We start from the raw sequence: 18,782 nt of genomic DNA, 5'->3' as shown, positions 1-18,782 counted from the left end.
TATGTCGAGCAGGATTTTCCCATAGGAATACATTATAGGTCCATTAATTCGTTCCACAGCCCAAAAACCTACAGTAAATCCTTAATAAATACTGCTGGTACTATTAAAAATGGCAATTAAACATAGCAAAACAAATAAATTATGAATAAAAATCGGAATAATATAATAATAATAATAATAATTAATAATCATTACTGTAAATAATGTAACGAATCGGATTCTAATGTGGCGGACACTTTTTGCTGTACCTGAACGCACCGTGGGGCTGACGTCACAGTGAGATAGGTCAGTGCGGTAGAGATAATACTTTCGTTTTCTCAAGAGCACAGTCAACCGCGGAGGGAAATGGACGTTTTGTGTTGAATAAGTTCTTAAATAAATGATAAAAACGTGACAAAGCTGGCGATTTCCTTGGCGACGTTACCACAATAATATTGTCACCTTAACTTAGAAAGACTGGCGAACGGTGGTCGGAAGAGGACCGTGGAGCTGTATTGTTGAGCCAGCTCATGGATGCGCACCCCAGCGCTCATATTTTTATATACTGTAATTTGCATTTTCATTTCAAAGGTAAGCATCACTTTTTTCCTTGTTTGACCGACTGTACCAACGTTTTGAAAATCTGTGTTGATTTCTCACACATGAAAATCCGCCATGCGTTCGTTTGCGGTGCTGTCATGTCGTCGTATTTGGAGCATGTCGTCGGATGTAGAAACAAATGGCGAGTCAAATTTTACGTCGGATGTCGAAAAGATCGGGTGTCGAAGCGATCGTATGTCGAGGTACCACTGTAATGTTAATGCCATCTTCTTGATTTATTGTTATAATAAATACAGTACTTATGTACAGTATGCTGAATAAATATATCCGTCTTATCTTTCCATTCAAGCAATAATTTACAGAAAAATATGGAATATTTTATAGATGGTTTGAATTGCGATTAATTACGATTAATTAATTTTTAAGCTTTGATTAACTCGATAAAAAATTTTAATCGTTTGACAGCCATAATTTTTATACAGAAATTACAGCACATCTGAAACAAATGATTATAGCAATATATTTGAGAGAAAAAACATGTTATTTTGCCTCATTCAAATCTTAATAGCTGAACATTTAAATATGTAAACTAAAGTGCAATCACGTTCGTAAATGAATGGCTTCTGGTTTTTTAAATGTAAATAAACCAATCTATTGTAATAAAACAACGAAATTGCAATAACTGCATTAACCATCAAAGTGAAGTCTAACTGTAGTCTTCAAACCTGAATAAGGAAAAACATTGCAATAAAATAATGCAAACTGGTTAAACTTGAAAGTAGCCGAGATCTGTCATGACAGAACATTACTCCTCAAGTTCAGCATTTGCTTCAATGATAATTGGTGCCATCTAGCGTCGTGAATGGGTATAATGTCTAGACCGCGAATATAAGACGACCCCCATTTTTTCAGTCTTATTTCAATGCATAAAATATATTTATATTTATATATTTAATATGTTTTAATTTCCTCAATTTCACTTTTACCAACACGGTTTGTAAATGTTTTTATGTACCGTATTTTCAAGACCATAAGGTGCACCTAGAAGTAAAAAAAATTCTCCAAAATGGACGGTGCGCCTAATAATGTGGACTGAGTACCAAAATGTGTCTGTCTGACTGAGCAATTTTTGAAAAGGCGGTACAGTACGGTAGTCACTTATTGTCCTTTTCGTCATTGTTTGCAAGTGCTGTCAAGTTTTTGCGCTACCGCAGTTAGAACCCGCTCCACAGAGTCAACACATCGCCCGCCTCCACCTTTTTTTTCTTCTGTAGTATTTTCCCTTGGCAAACCAGCTCGTTACATTACCGCCAACTAGTTGATTTAAGGAGTTTCTCAGCAAAAAAACAACAACAAAAGCGCAGATCGCGCATGTGCAAGTAGATGAAAAAAATACTCGCACTGATTTAAGTCGCAAAATGCAATCATTTGGTTTCAGTTTGGAGCCCTAAAAATGAATATTTAATTTAGAGAAGCATTCGTACAGTGGGCCAAATAAGTATTTAGTCAACCACTAATTGTGCAAGTTCTCCCACTTGAAAATATTAGAGAGGCCTGTAATTGTCAACATGGGTAAACCTCAACCATGAGAGACAGAATGTGGGGAAAAAAACAGAAAATCACAAGGTTTGATTTTAAAGAATTTATTTGCAAATCATGGTGGAAAATAAGTATTTGGTCAATGCCAAAAGTTCATCTCAATACTTTGTTATGTACCCTTTGTTGGCAATAATGGAGGCCAAACATTTTCTGTAACTCTTCACAAGCTTGTCACACACTGTTGCTGGTATTTTGGCCCATTCCTCCATGCAGATCTCCTCTAGAGCAGTGATGTTTTGGGGCTGTCGTTGGGCAACACGGACTTTCAACTCCCTCCACAGATTTTCTATGGGGTTGAGATCTGGAGACTGGCTAGGCCACTCCAGGACCTTGAAATACTTCTTACGAAGCCACTCCTTTGTTGCCCTGGCTGTGTGTTTGGGATCGTTGTCATGCTGAAAGACCCAGCCACGTCTCATCTTCAATGCCCTTGCTGATGGAAGGAGATTTTCACTCAAAATCTCTCGATACATGGCCCCATTCATTCTTTTCTTTACACAGATCAGTTGTCCGGGTCCCTTTGCAGAAAAAAAGCCCGAAGCATGATGTTTCTGCCCCCATGCTTCACAGTGGGTATGGTGCAATTCAGTATTCTTTCTCCTCCAAACAGGAGAACTTGTGTTTCTACCAAAAAGTTCTATTTTGGTTTCATCTGACCATAACACATTCTCCCAGTCCGCTTCTGGATCATCCAAATGCTCTAACAAAACGCAGACGGGCCTGGACGTGTACTTTCTTCAGCAGGGGGACACGTCTGGCAGTGCAGGATTTGAGTCCCTGGCGGCGCATTGTGTTACTGATAGTAGCCTTTGTTATTGTGGTCCCAGCTCTCTGTAGGTCATTCACTACGTCCCCCTGTGTGGTTCTGGGATTTTTGCTCACCGTTCTTGTTATTATTTTGACGCCACGGGGTGAGGAGGGAGTTGAAAGTCCGTGTTGCCCAACGACAGCCCCAAAACATCACTGCTCTAGAGGAGACCTGCATGGAGGAATGGGCCAAAATACCAGCAACAGTTTGTGAAAAGCTTGTGAAGAGTTACAGAAAACGTTTGGCCTCCGTTATTGCCAACAAAGGGTACATAACAAAGTATTGAGATGAACTATTGGTATTGACAAAATACTTATTTTCCACCATGATTTGCAAATAAATTCTTTAAAAATCAAACAATGCAATTTTCTGGGGTTGTTTTTCACATTCATTCTCTCATTGTTGAGGTTTACACATGTTGAAAATTACAGGCCTTTCTAATATTTTCAAGTGGGAGAACTTGACAATTAGTGGTTGACTGAATACTTATTGGCCCCACTGTATGTCAAGGTACCACTGTTTAATGACCAAAAATAACCACTTCCCCATAAAGTGTTTTAAAATGTTAAATAGCTGTCCACTGTAGTGACCAGTGTAGGGTTTAAACTTGTGTGAGAGTACCTGATCATAGGACACGGGTGTCTGCCGATGGTTGGAGAGTTCGACTAGCGTGTTCAGGTCAGTACGCAGGTCTGATTTACAGCCAACTAAGAGGATCTTGGTGTTGGGGCAAAACTCCAGGATCTCCCCTTTCCACTGTGGAGAAAGAAGCAAAGTCTTGAGTAACACACAAAACTGACGCAAGACCTACGGTCGGCCAGTTCTTGGAAGTGGTTGATTTCTATCCTGATTTTGAGGGACAAAGGTCAAAGTTGCAACTTCCGCTAGCTGTGAAGGAGGGGGCTATGAATGATCTCCATCTTTCCCACAATAGACACTCTGTGATGGATGGATGGACAGACATTCTACTGGGACTTTACTCAAATGCGTATGTTTACTTCAAAAGTTTTCCTAATAAGTGATTCATGAGACCTTGTTTTTCAGGAACAATGTGATGTTGACAAAACGATACAGGAAGTGCACTCTCACCAGTGCTCCAATGATTAATCGATTAACTCGAGTATTCGATTAGAAAAAAAGATTCAAACTACATTTTGCGGCTTCGAGTATTCGTTTCATTAAAGTGGCGTTGTAATGGTTTATTTTGAAAGTGTTTGCATTCAGTTTTATTGATTCGGGTGGATAAACTGCCCTCAAGTCTGCCTCATTTCACATGGCTGAATCCAGCTGCTCCACATTAAGACCAACATAAACCCAGTTTTTGTTTGCGCTAGTGATTTTGTAAATGCATTCATAATTTAGTTATAGGTATATTTGGCCGTTTTTTATTGGAATATGTGTCTGAACAAATTGTTAACTCATTTGCTCCCAAAAACGTATAAATACTGTCTATTTTTAATAGTTTCAGTGTCACAAAGACGTATTTATACGTCTTTTACGTTATTATTATTTTTTTTCAAAAAAGGCATCTCTGGGTTTTGATTCAATTTAGCTCCAAAGCACAAAGCTGAAAATCCATTTTAAAGCAATATTGCCACGTGAGGGCAGTAGCGCATTTGGTAAGACCCGCAACCCGATTCAACGGCAACGAACAGCCAAGCCGCACGGCCGGGCGGAAGACGACCGAATGGATGCCAGGCGGCGGACGACCGAGCAGAACAACAAGTAGGACTCCCGGAATGCCAGGCACTGAACGACCGAGCAGAACAACCGGGACCACTAGTGCAGCGGACGATGCCATTGAGTCCGTGCTGCTCGCGAGCAGAGCCCGCAGAGACTCAAAAAAATTCATCTTTATGAGACAGACGGCGATGAGGGAAAAGTTTAACCGGCTGTCGCGGCCAGAACAGCTATAAATGTAATATTATGTGTAAATAAATTGTTACGTTGCTATCAAAAGCTCTATTTGTCTTGTTTCTCTTATTTTGTAAAAGGTAAACATTATTCAGATGTTTGGGATGAAACTAAAGCAAAAAATAGCTGTGTATAAGAGTTATGTTTGAAATGTATGCTTTCACAAAAAGCTCAATGTCTCCGTTTTTTCATCAGAAATTGGAAAATTTTTCAAACTAAGCTATTTTCTAATGCTGATTTCTAAAGAATGGGAAACGATATGAACTAACTTTTTTTCTGCCAAAAGAAAAGAGCCTAATCTTTCTTTTGGTGGGTTCCATGTTTATATAGGAATAGAACAGAATTTTCTGTGGGCCTTGCAAAATCAGTCAAAATCCAGTAAAACGGCTGGGACCGAAGGGCCTTGCTCCAGTGAAAATGGCTGGGAGTGAATGAGTTCATGCTCTTTTGAAAGCGCAACCTTAGCAAGGCTTTGTTTTACATCTCCTAAAATTTATTCTGAAACGCAATACTGTAAATGTTTCTAATCTGATTACTCGATTATTCGAACTAACTCTTTTCGATTTGGTTTAAATTATCAACTGCAGCCCTACTCAACTCGATTTACTTCTACAGATATAGTGTGCGAGTACTGAAGATGTAAATCACCATTTCATGACGATATGATATTGATTGTTTTGGACATTGATACGATATTGGCCAATAACACAAAAAGTCAGTCACAATTCGATTTCGATTCAAAAGCCTCCGATTGATTTAATGCAATATTATGTAAAAAATTAACACGGTATTTTACTTTTCACATAAAGATATAACAAATACAAAGCAATTTTAACATTTTTGACAGTTTTATTGATGAAAATTGTTCGATATATTAATGAAACCAACTAGTATTGGTATCAGTACTGACATGGTACTAAAATGATGTCATTGGTATCGGAGAGTACTAAGAAACGCATTCATGCTGTGCAATATATGGTATATACCTCCAGATTTAGTTTCCAACCGCTTGCTGTCCTTCCCAAGATAAGGATAAAAATCCAATTGTGTGGCATCCAATCAACCTATGCTGTGAATTTCGATGACTTTATCACTAATAGACTTCCCTTCCATCTGAGTTTTTCCAAAAAATGGGATCGATACAGTATCTGTATGGATACTGATGTATCATTATCATTTCCTGGATCTGACACTCTATTCGGTGTAAGACATTGTAATCTGTGGTCATTACTGTTAAATCACAAGAGTGTCATGATTGATTTAGCGTTTTTGATCTAACCCAATTCAACACTTCCTAAAAAATAATATTTTAATTGTAGACAACTCACCTTTTTCAGTACGCTGTCCAGCGTTTCGGGTCGACTGATGTCAAAGCAGATGAGTACGGCGTCAGAATCTGGATACGAAAGAGGCCTCACATTGTCATAGTATGGAGACCCTGAAAGAAAGAAACGAGGAGCTCTATTAACACATGGGTGTCAAATTTGCGGACCGGGGGCCGGCTTGATTTTTCTCTCTAAAATGTAATCCAAATAAAATTTCTGTAGTCAGACAATGACAGTTCGAGGACAACATGAATACATCAGTGAATATTTAGTTTTTTCCTCAAAAAAAAAAAAAAATCATTAAAGAAAAATGTATATGTATATGCAGTGTATCACAAAACTGAGTACACCCCTCACATTTCTGCAGATATTTAAGTATATCTTTTCATGGGACAACACTGACAAATTGACACCTTGACACGATGAAAAGTAGTCTGTGTGCAGCTTATATAATAAAGTTCATTTATTTTCTCCTCAAAATAACTTAAAATATAGCCATTAATATCCAAACCCCTGGCAACAAAAGTGAGTACACCCCTTAGAAACTACGTACATCCCTAAATGTCCAAATGGAGTACTGCTTGTCATTTCCCCTCCAAAATGTCAAGTGACTCGTTACAGGAGTGCTGTCAGCATTGCTGCTGAGATTGAAGAGGTGGGGGGTCAGCCTGTTAGTGCTCAGACCATACGCCGCACTATACATCAAATTGGTGTGCATGGCTGTCACCCCAGGAGGAAGCCTCTTCTGAAGACGGTACACAAGAAAGCCCGCAAACAGTTTGCTGAAGACATGTCAACAAAGCACATGGATTATTGCAACCATGTCCTATGGTCTGATGAGACGGGCGGGCTTTCTTGTGTCGTCTTCAGAAGAGGCTTGCTCCTGGGGTGACAGCCATGCACACCAATTTGATGTAGAGTCCAGCGTATGGTCTGAATATTTAGCATTTTCTTCTCTTTAAAAAATAAATCTAAAATTTACAAATTGAAATAAACACAAGTTTCCCATGTACTTCCGCTTAATTCCGAATTTCTGCTCGCGACTTCAGTTTTACACTTTCTCGAACCAAAGCAACAGTGGAGCTCACCAAAAACCCTTTAAAAACACAATTTGGAAACACCACATCCATCTGCCATCATTACGACATGGGAGGACAACATGTTCATAAAGGCAGATGTGGAACCAAACCTGTGCAACTACACAGACCGGGTGTTTATGAAGCCATGTTGCCGCCGGTGTTATGGAAGGAATGTTCTTCCTATCCCTGCATTTTCATGTGTGCGGTGCTCAAAAAATACGAAAGCTAAAATCTTGCACATGAAACGACTTGTTGTCTTTGCTATTGTTGTTACGATGTTGATAGTAATTATGATGATCTTTAATATTATTTACTACAACTACAGTGGCTTCAACAGATGCTATCTGCTGCTAGCCTGTTGTGTCACACAAGAACACAGGACAGAGGATGAGTCAACTTTAATCCATTTTAACTGGCTGCAAGTGCGATTTAGTTATTGCCACCACCTGTTTGTTCCACAGGTAAGTAACAGGTGCTGTTAATAACACAAATTAGAGAAGCATCACATGCTTTTTCAAAGGGTGCCAATACTTTTGTCCGGCCCATTTTTGGAGTTTTGTGTAAAATGTAGGGCTGTCAAATGATTAAAATTTTTAATCGAGTTAATTACAGCTTAAAAATTACTTAATCATAATTAATCGCAATTCAAACCATCTATAAAATATGCCATATTTTTCTGTAAATTATTGTTGGAATGGAAAGATAAGACACAAGACGGATATATACTGTACATTCAACATACAGTACATAAGTACTGTATTTGTTTATTATAACAATAAATCAACAAGATGGCATTAACATTAATAACATTCTGTTCAAGCGATCCATGGATAGAAAGACTTGCAGTTCTTAAAAGATAAATGTTAGTACAAGTTATAGAAATTTTATATTAAAACCCCTCTTAATGTTTTCGCTTTAATAAAATTTGTAAAATTTTCAATCAAAAAATAAACTAGTCGCTCGCCATTGTTGATGTCAATAATTACACAATGCTCATGGATGCTGAAACCCATAAAATCAGTCGCACCTAAGCACCAGCAGAGGGTGACAAAACGCCAAAAAAACACAAGTAACAAGAGGACATTACACTGTGCTGTCATTTTAATCTGTTTGAGCGGGGCATGTGTGTTAAATGCGTCAAATATTTTACTATGATTAATTTTAAAAATTAATTACCGCCTGTTAACGCGATAATTTTGACAGCCCTAGTAAAATGAAAATGATTTAATTTTTTTCCCATTCTCTTTTGTGTTTTTTTCATTCCAAGCAAAATAAACGAAGATATTACTACCAAAGCATTTGTAATTGCAATCATTTTCTGGGAGAAATTGAGCATTATCTGACAAGTATTGCAGGGGTGCCAATTAGGGTTGTTCCGATCATGTTTTTTTGCTCCCGATCAGATCCCGATCATTTTAGTTTGAGTATCTGCCGATCCCGATATTTCCCGATCCGATTGCTTTTTTTTCCTCCCGATTCAATTCCAATCATTCCCGATCATTTTTCCCGATCATATACATTTTGGCAATGCACTAAGAAAAAAATGAATAGAACTCGGACGAATATATACATTCAACATACAGTGCATAAGTACTGTATTTGTTTATCATGACAATAAATCCTCAAGATGGCATTTACATTATTAACATTCTTTCTGTGAGAGGGATCCACGGATAGAAAGACTTGTGACTTTGTATATTGTGACTAAATATTGCCATCTAGTGTATTTGTTGATCTTTCAGTAAATGATACTGTGGCCATCCCAAATGCATGATGGGAAGTGGAACCATGACTGTGCGTTGTGCTAGCAATTGATATATCTTCTCTGCGTTGGGAAATATCTTAAGGTGTTAAGACAAATATCAATTGCCACCTTGCTCCCCCACATTGCTTCCCATGATATTTCTATTCATTGGGAGAGAGATTGCAAGGCTATAGCCAATGAAAAAAGGCTCCAAAGGCTGCCAAAATTCACTCTACTCACATTGCGCTGCCTTTTTTCTCTCTATATCGATAAAACGGCATCATTACAGATTGAGCGCGACAATGAGTGAGAGGCGCAGCGCATATATTAATTGCGTGAAATATTATAACGTGACACATTTTTTAATTAATGAATTGCCGCCGTTATCGGGATATTTTTGATAACCCTACCTTAAGTCTAGACTAAAGACTCTGGATGAGTGTAACATATTATGTCTGTAATGTTAAATACAATTAGAAAACTATTTAATTTAAAAAAAAAAAAATATATATATATATATATATATATATATATACAGTCTATTAAAAAAAGGCACGGCTGATATTTTTTTCGCCGATTCCGATACTTTGAAAGTGACGCGATCGGGACATCTCTAGTGCCAATACTTTTGGCCAGCAGTTTAAATTGGATAAAAAAATGTCGACTAATTTTGAAATTTGAAATGTTTTTGCCATTGGAAGTTAATGGAGCAAGTTTTTTGGCGCAACGTTCAACGTTTCCTGTGCTGAGAAATTAGACACGAAAAAAAAAAAAAAATTACATGTGGCATTGCCACAATTTGCCAGTACAGGCGGCTTTAACTAACAGAAAGAGTGTAAAATATTTATCGTTTTACTGTAAAGGAGGAGCCCATTTCTGATTCCTGAAACAACGACGACTGTACAAAGGAATGCAAATGACATCATCCATAGCAACCGATAGAGCAAAACAACTAATGCAAAATATGTGCTGACTTTAACAAAAAAAAAAAAAAAAAATAGAAGAAAAAAATCTGTAGAGAAGCAGAACATCCAAATGAGGAAACTCCTCCCTCCTTCCCTCATCAAATTGAAACCATATGCGATGGCGACGCCCTTTCTCCCCGACAGACATCATGGTCAGGAAGTCAGGGGGGGAAGGGGTTGTGTAACGTCAAGGTGAGTCAAGATCACATGACAAGTTATGGCCGACCACACGGGTCTGGCTGCCAAAAATCTGGGGAATTTTGTTATGGGTAATTGAAGTCTCCCCTGGGAGGTCCCTTTCCAAACACTGAGCAGCCAAGAATGTGAACTGGCTTAATTCAAACAGTCTTGGGGGGCCTGCGGGAAGGTGGCATTTAAACAATCCATACTTCCTTTCAGGCAAAATAAAACAGTGACAATGGCGGATGGATCAGTGAACCCAGTCACCCTTTGGGAGAACCAGTGTCACTTGATTCCCTTTTGTTTGGAAGCAAAATAAACACAAGCCTCATTTTGGAGTTAACGGTTGCATGTGTGTGGGGTATTACAGTGGTATGAAAAAGTATCTGAACTTTTTGGAATTTCTCACTTTTCTGCATAAAATCACCATCAAATGTGATCTGATCTTCAAAATCACACAGATGAAAAAAACTGCTTTAACTAAAACCACCCAAACATTTAGAGGTTTTCGTATTTTAATGAGGATAATATGCAAACAATGACAGAAGGGGGGAAAATAAGTAAGTGAACCATCACGTTTATTATTTTGTGTGCCTCCCCCCTTTGGCAGCAATAACTTCAACCAGATGCTTCCTGTAGCTGCAGATCAGTCTGGCACATTGGTCATGACTAATCTTTGCCTATTCTTCTCTACAAAACTGCTAGTTCAGTCCGATTCCTGGGATATCTGGCATGAATCACTGTCTTTAGGTCATGCCACAGCATCTCAATGGGGTTCAAGTCTGGCCACTCCAGAACGTATATTTTGTTCTTCTGAAAACATTCTGAAGTTGATTTACTTCTGTGTTTTGGATCATTGTCTTGTTGCAGCATCCATCCTCTTTTTAGCTTCAACTGTCTGACAGACGGCCTCAGGTTTTCCTACAAAATATCCTGATAAACATTTGATTTCATTCTTCCATTAATCATTGCAAGTTGTCCAGCCCCTGAGGCAGGAAAACAGCCCCAAATCATGATGGTCCCTCCACCATGCTTTGTGGGGATGAGGTGTTGATGTTGGTGAGCTGTTCCATTTTTCCTCCACACAACTTCTGTGGAGTGTCCAAATGCCTTTTTTCCGAACATGAAACGAGCAACAACTATTTTTTTGTAGACAGCAGTGGCTTCCTCCGTGGAGTCCTCCCAAGAACTCCATTCTTGGCCATAGTTTTACATATAGTTGATGTGTGCACAGAGATATTGGACTGTGATTTCCGTAAGTCTTTAGCAGACACTCTTAGGTTCTTTTTCACCTCTCTGAGTATTCCGCGCTGAACTCTTGGAATCATCTTTGGTGGACGGCCACTCCTTGGGAGAGAAGCAACAGTGCCAAACTCTCTCCATTTGTAGACAACTTCTCCGACTGTCGATTGATAAACATCCAGACTTTTAAAGATGGTTTCGTATCCTTTCCCAGCTTTATACAGATAATCAATCCTTGATCACAGGTCTTCAGACAGCTCTTTTGACCGAGCCATGATGCACATCAGACAATGCTTCTCATCAAGACATTTCTTACCAGGTGTGTGTTTTATAGTGGGCAGGGCAGCTTTAAACCACTCATCAGTGATTGGGCACAACACATGACTTAACATTATTTGGTAAAAATTGGTTTCAATTGCACCTTTAAGTCACCTTACACAGAGTGTTCACTTACTTGTTTTTCCCCTCTTCTGTCATTGTTTGCATGCTATCGTCATTAAAATATGAAAACCTACAAATGTTTTGGTCGTTTTAGTTAAAGCAGACACTGTTTTTACACCTGTGTGATTTTGACAAAGAACAGATCACATTTAATGGTGATTTTATGCAGAAATGTGAGAAATTCCAAAAGGTTCAGATACTTTTTCATACCACTTTACCACTACCCCATAGTTTGGCTAACTATGGAGGGAAAAATATAGTATATTAAAACAACAAATCTTAGCTGCCTCTTACATTCCTAACCATAAAAAGGGACAAATTCTGCAGCAGAATCGCATACTTCAATCTCTACCTCAAAGTTCCTCAAGGCAAAGAAGATCAAGATCTTCCAGGATTGACCAGCCCAGTCACCAGACATGAACAGGATGAAAGAGGAAGCATGGAAGACGAAACCCAAGAATGTTGATGAACTCTGGGAGGCATGCAAGACTGCTTTCTTTGATGTTCCTGATGCGGAGACTTGATTACACACAGGTGGATTCTATTTATCATCATCGGTCATTTAGGACAACATTGGATCATTCAGAGATCCTCACTGAACTTCTGGAGTGAGTTTGCTGCACTGAAAGTAAAGGGGCCGAATAATATTGCACGCCCAACTTTTCAGTTTTTTATTTGTTAAAAAAGTTTAAATTATCCAATAAATGTTGTTCCACTTCATGATTGTGTCCCACTTCTTGTTGATTCTTGACAAAAAAATTAAATTTCATATCTTTATGTTTGAAGCCTGAAATGTGGCGAAAGGTTGCAAGATTCAAGGGGGCCGAATACTTTTGCAAGGCACTGTATATTTATATATAATTTATATACTAGTGCTTTCAAAACTATCGTGTTAACGGGCGTTAATTAATTTTTTTAATTAATCACGTTAAAATATTTGACGCAATTAATGCATGCAATGAATAACCCGCTGGCATATTGCCTCAAACATTACAATGAGGCCGTTTATGGACATTAAGAGTGAAGAGAATGCCACCGGCCGCTTGGGGGCAGCGCCGTTCCATACTCATGTCTTCTAAACGTGGGAGAATTAGTAGTTGTGAGACGTTTATGCTGTATTCACAATGCAATGCAAATTGCTATTTGTGCTCCACACATTTCTGTAAGTTTTCTTTCTTTTAGTGGCAAATATGTGTCTCTTGTTTTATTTTGGGTAAGATATGTACAGATACAGTGGGGAGAACAAGTATTTGATACGGCAGTGTATCAAATACTTGTTCTCCCCACTGTATATGTTATACAGTAAAGGCGAGTGGACACAGACGCGCCGTTTATTGGCATAAGCTTCTCCTTCACAACAAACATAAGTATCGTTTAGTGAAAGCACAACAAAAATAATATTCCTATCTCTCAAAAAAAAAAATAATGTTCACAAAAAGAAAAGCACTTCAGTCTATAGTAATGAGGCCCTATTCTGACACACAGTTAAACAACAATGCAAAATGAACTGGCATTCCATATCAAAATAGCTATGCAAAATACAAGTAAAACTATTCACTCTATTTTATTATTGTTATTTTTATTCTTATTATTATATTAACTCTACTTTTGATTGAAAATTTTACAAATTTTATTAAAACGAAAACATGAAGAGGGGTTTTAATATAAAATTACTATAACTTGTAACTATAACATTTATCGTTTAAGAACTACAAGTCTTTCTATCCGTGGATCACTTTAACAGAAAGAATGTTAATAATGCCATTTGTGGATTTATTGTTACAATAAACAAATACAGTACTGATGTACAGTATGTCGTATGTATATATCCGTCGGGTGTCTTCTTTCCATTCCAACAATAATTTACATAAAAATATGGCATATTTTAGAGATGGTTTGAATTGCGATTAATTACGATTAATTAATTTTTAAGCTGTAAATTACTCGATTAAAAATTTTAATTGTTTGACAGCCCTAATACATTTTTTTTTTTTTTTAATCGTTGGCTGCCATTTATGTTGAAAAATTACAGAATGGAAAGGCAAAGGTAGGCCATCTTAAGCCCTGATTCATGAATATATTAAGTGCTGTTAACATATTGGGCCCATTTTATGCTGTCTTCAGAGCAGAGTAAAAATACACCCTAGGATGGACCTCTCTGTGGTCTAGGAGGCAGTCTTGGCAGCTAGTTCAAGAAGTGGATAAACGCGTGTTTACATTGCAATATTATGGGCTGTGTGATATTTGAGGGAATCAACCCCGTTGCGCTCTGGTTGCAGGCCTGCATTCCAAAATATTACTCTTTCCAAATGTTGGTCCAGGGGGCCGAGTCTACGAAAACATTTCCACCCGTTCGGCTTGCCGCAGTACAGTATAAGCCGTTAAAGTGATCTGCTTGATGTTTCACCACAGGGTGTGGAGTCTGGATTCTGATAGCTTTACGTATAATGTGTGAAATCACAGCAGTCCAATGCAGTTTAACCAGCCAGGCAAGTCAACTTAGTCGACAAAAGCCGAAAATGGAGGGTCGTTTAGTTTAAATGACCTTCATATGAAAGATGGCTGCTCAAATCGGGAGTTTCTTAGAACTATAAAATTATATTTAAACATAGAACATGACACAGTTCTAGGGGCTGATATTTTGGGATGAATACTCCCAAGCTCCATTGTGACGCAGCATGTCAGAACACCAGAGGAGTAGGGGTGGGCAGTGGATATGATAAAAAGATCATATCACGATTTTAAAAAACCAACAATCGTGATTTCATTTTGATTTTTTTTTTTAAAAAAGACATTTACACATGACAGACCATTTTCCTCATTTAAAAGTTATTTAAAATGCACCTATTCAAAAGTTGACACTTAATATATTTAACCCTCTATAGAGCAAGTGACCATTTTTGGTCATTTATTATATATGGCGGAAAACACTCAGGTGACTTGAAGTTCCGCTCTGAGACCCCCTATTTGGCAAACTTTCAAAATGGTCCGATATGTATGTGTGATACATCATTGGAAAGCTTAAAATCTCAATTTTCTGGGGGAAGAAACATTTTGAACAGGAGGGCATTTAAAAAAAAAAGTTTTTTAAACAGCAAAACCCTATCTGGAGTCGAGAACACGCGAGAGCAGAATTACAGACGCCATGACTTTAACTAGATATTATTGCGTACTTATCTTGTTTTGATCCAAAAACTCCACGTAGCATGTATCACTGAGTGTCAAGACACAGCTGTGAATGGCCAAAGCTGGATTTTTTGGGGGATTTTATGTGTGAAACATGGCAATATAACAAGGGTCGCAATGCAGAAATAGCAGACATCAAGGAGTGGTCGAGATGTTCTTTTTCATATATTTACCCTTCTAAACATTTTTTTTTCAATTTTTCTTTGTTTGGATCAATTATTTAGCATCTATCGTATCGGAGAAAATGCGACAGTAACAAAAAAAAAAATACAATTAACCGATAGTTATGAGGTAGATATCTGACTTTTTTACAGATGCCATTTTTCTCATTGTGACATAATTTGTTTAAAAGTTTAAAATATGTGAGTGAATAATTTTTTAAAGTCTTTTTTTTTTTTTTTTAAACGAAATATGAGACATCAATCAATGATTCTAAGCTAAAAATGACAGACATTTTGAATTATAAATATAATTACTTGTTTTATGACTGGGTTGACACAAAAGCGGTTCGCGAGGTCTGTAAACGGGGGTTTTCAGGGTAAAGTGGACAAATTAAAAATAGTTTGGGGGCTTCATGCGCCATGAATCTGCTATGGCAGCATATAGACCAGGGGTCTCAAACCGGTCCTCAAAGGGCCGCAGTGGGTACTGGATTTCATTCCAACCAAACGAGAACAATCCCTTTTCACCAATCTGGAGTCTAACAAGTGTAATCAGTTAATTGCAGTCAGGTGCTGCTTACTTTAGCAGAAACCTCATTGGTTGAACTGTCTGTTTTGGATCTGTTGGAACAAAGACCAGGACCCACTGCGGCCCTTTGTGGAATCGGTTTGAGACCCCTGATATAGACATATTGTTCTATCAAACACAAGAGTTGTTTTGGCTTAAAATACAGCAGTTTCTTTTCAAGAGGGGTGCAAGAGCAGAAACTGCTTTTTCAGTCTTGCCTGTGTTTTCCCCCGTATACTGTGTATATACATATATATATATATATATATATATATATATATATATATAAATATTTTTTTTTTTTTTTTTTTTTTAACAAGTGACTATTAGTGAGCTTTTAAAAATATATTGGCAATTATTATTACTAAACAGATGTATTTTTTTAATGATTTTAAATAAATTCATATATGAATACAATGTTAATAAAAACTAAAGAATATAAAAATGAGTAAAAACAGAAACAGACTGGTTACTACGCCAAGTAAAACTCGAAAGCTCTCTTTTTTTCCCAAAGGATTTATAGATGTCCAATTCATCCCAGGAAGACTTGCTGTGAACGCTTATGTTTCAGTACAATTGACAGCGCTAGACGTCCAATTATCCAACATGGGGGTGTCCCGATCGCATATTTTTGCACCCAAGTCCGAGTCACCTGATTTTGAGAATCTGGCAATACCAAGTCCTGATCAGATACCGAGAAAAAAAAATTCCAAACATGTTACTCCCATTGTGCCTTTTTCATATAGTGTATTATTTTTAAAAAAGAATAACGTAGAAAAATGTATGCTTTATTAAATACTTCATTGAGTGAGTCCACTCAAATCCACTCACACTGCTGAGAACAGGCTCTCACTTACACAATGAGTTGCAACAGCACACTTATGCAACTTTAGCGATGATTGACACATGTGTGGCTTTGATCGTAGAGCTACCAAGCTTCTCTGGCAAGATCAAAGCTACAAACCTGTCAATCATCGATAACTTTAAGTACCAAACAAGCTGGCCAGTTTGGCTTTACTGCTTAGCAGGAGGGAGGGTGAGAGGCTGTGGCGCTGTACGAGCATGAAGCAGAAAAACATTTGTACATAAAACCTGATCCTTTTCACCTGATTCTGATCCTCTGAAAAATTGCGCGATCAGCCCGATTTCCGATCACGTGATTGGATCAGGACATCCCTAGTCCACAACAAACAAACTTAGAGAGTATTTCTTTCCAAGAGTTGTCACCATGCTCAACTCAAGTTTGCACTGAAAAACTGACATGCTGCAGACCACCAACAATGTCACTGTCATTGCACTGCTAATGCCACAACATTGTCACATGCATCTCACTAAGTAAAATGCTCTCTGACATCTTAATCTTTCTTTTGCATAAACACTGCACAATTTTTGCACTGTTGCATCAATATCTATGCACAACTGTCATTTGCACTACTGTATCATATCCAGTAAGCCACTGACTGTAAATTGTCAAATACGCACTGTTATAATATTACTACCTCAGCACTTGCTGCTGGTCACTTATTCAGTTTGTTCCCAATCTGTGTACCTTGTAACCTGTGTTTTTATCAGGGTAATCAATTATTCAAGTAATCGATTAATCTATCAATTAGTTAGTTCGAGTAATCGAACTCAGAACATTTCATGCATTTCAGAATAAATTTTAGGAGATGTAAAACAAAGGCTTGTCAACATTGCACATTCAAAAGAGCATTAAAATTCGAATACAAAACAAAATTCCAGACTTTTTTTTTTTCAAACTATGCAGAATTGCACTTCCATTTCACAAGAGCAGTAAATGCATTTAAAAGTAAAAAAACACCTGAGCTTAGCCTCAATCGGAACAAATTTTTTTAAATAAATGACAAACACAAAATATAACGCCAAGTATACCTCTAAACTAAATTACGAATGCATAAATAATCATATTAGCTCAAACAAAAACATTATGTTGGTCTTAACAGGGAGCAGCTAGATCCAGCCATTTAGATGGGTTGTGTCATATTCACTGTTGCCACTAGAGGGCAGTGTATTCATCCAAATAAATCAAACTAAATGCAAACACTTTCAAAACAAACCTTTACTCTAATTAAACGAATCCTCAAAGTACAGGCATGAAAATGGGTCAGGGGTTAAAAAGGTGAGAAGAGTGTGGAGGAAATATGTTCCGGTAGGGCTGTTCCAAATGACTAATTTTCTCCCGATTAGTCAGTCGACTATTTTTACAATTAGTCGACTTTTTACTAATTTAGCAATGAAATTTTTGTTGACGCTTATTTATTCACAAAAACACTTAAATTCTTTATTAAAGTACCAATAAACATGTAAATAATAAATAATCACACATAAACAATGAGGTCAAATGTTGATAGCATTTACTATAGCAAAAGAATGCAATGTAAACAGATTCAGAACACTGACTTCGCCTTTCCAACATTATTCAAAACAATTACAAAAATATCTAGCATTATCATTATCGTATACTACTATATAAAATAGTATTATAATAATTATAATATTCATTGCCAATTACATTTTTCAAAAAGGGTGTCATTTTAAAGCTATTCTTAGTGTAGAATCTGAATTCTGTAGTATTATAGTATTTACATATTATAGTATTAATTCTGAAGTATGAGGGATTAACTCCAGAAATCGTCATTTATATGAACGTGGCGTTCTTTTATTTTGAAATGTTTACCGGAAGTACGTTCGCTAAACTGCTAACAGCTTCCTACTCTGCAAAAAAGCACTTATCGTCATTGCTTGTGGTGCAACTCAGATTTTTTTTTCCTTTTCATTTTTTCGTTTGGAAATGCCGTTAACCAGCGATTTTTAATGTTTAAAGTGTCACCTTTTAACCGCAAGTTTGTGTTTTGGACAAGACTGCCAAGGTTTTATATCAGGCTAAAGTAGATTGTCTTTTTTTCCCCCATTAGTCTCAATGTAGCAATGCTAACGTTTACAGTGTTTAATATACGTGTTTCCTTATTTTGTATGTCTGAACTGTAATTCTACGGCGTGTTGATTACC

General features: G+C 37.4%; 1 protein-coding gene across 1 annotated transcript in view; it reads right to left on the bottom strand.

The window, feature by feature from the left end:
• rnd3a (Rho family GTPase 3a) overlaps positions 1–18,782 on the bottom strand; it is a 42,118-nt gene that overhangs the window by 5,607 nt on the left and 17,729 nt on the right. The window contains exons 3-4 of the mRNA XM_057824961.1: positions 6,190–6,299; positions 3,569–3,703 (exon numbers count right to left, since the gene is read on the bottom strand). Of these exons, the coding sequence (XP_057680944.1) occupies positions 3,569–3,703; positions 6,190–6,299 (245 nt within the window). The remainder of the gene's footprint in view (positions 1–3,568; positions 3,704–6,189; positions 6,300–18,782) is intronic.

Source organism: Corythoichthys intestinalis, chromosome 2, assembly GCF_030265065.1.
Source record: "Corythoichthys intestinalis isolate RoL2023-P3 chromosome 2, ASM3026506v1, whole genome shotgun sequence".
NCBI classification, from domain to species: Eukaryota; Metazoa; Chordata; class Actinopteri; order Syngnathiformes; family Syngnathidae; genus Corythoichthys; species Corythoichthys intestinalis.
The sequence above is the reverse complement of the archived record's forward strand: the minus strand, read 5'-3'. Positions and strand labels throughout refer to the sequence as shown.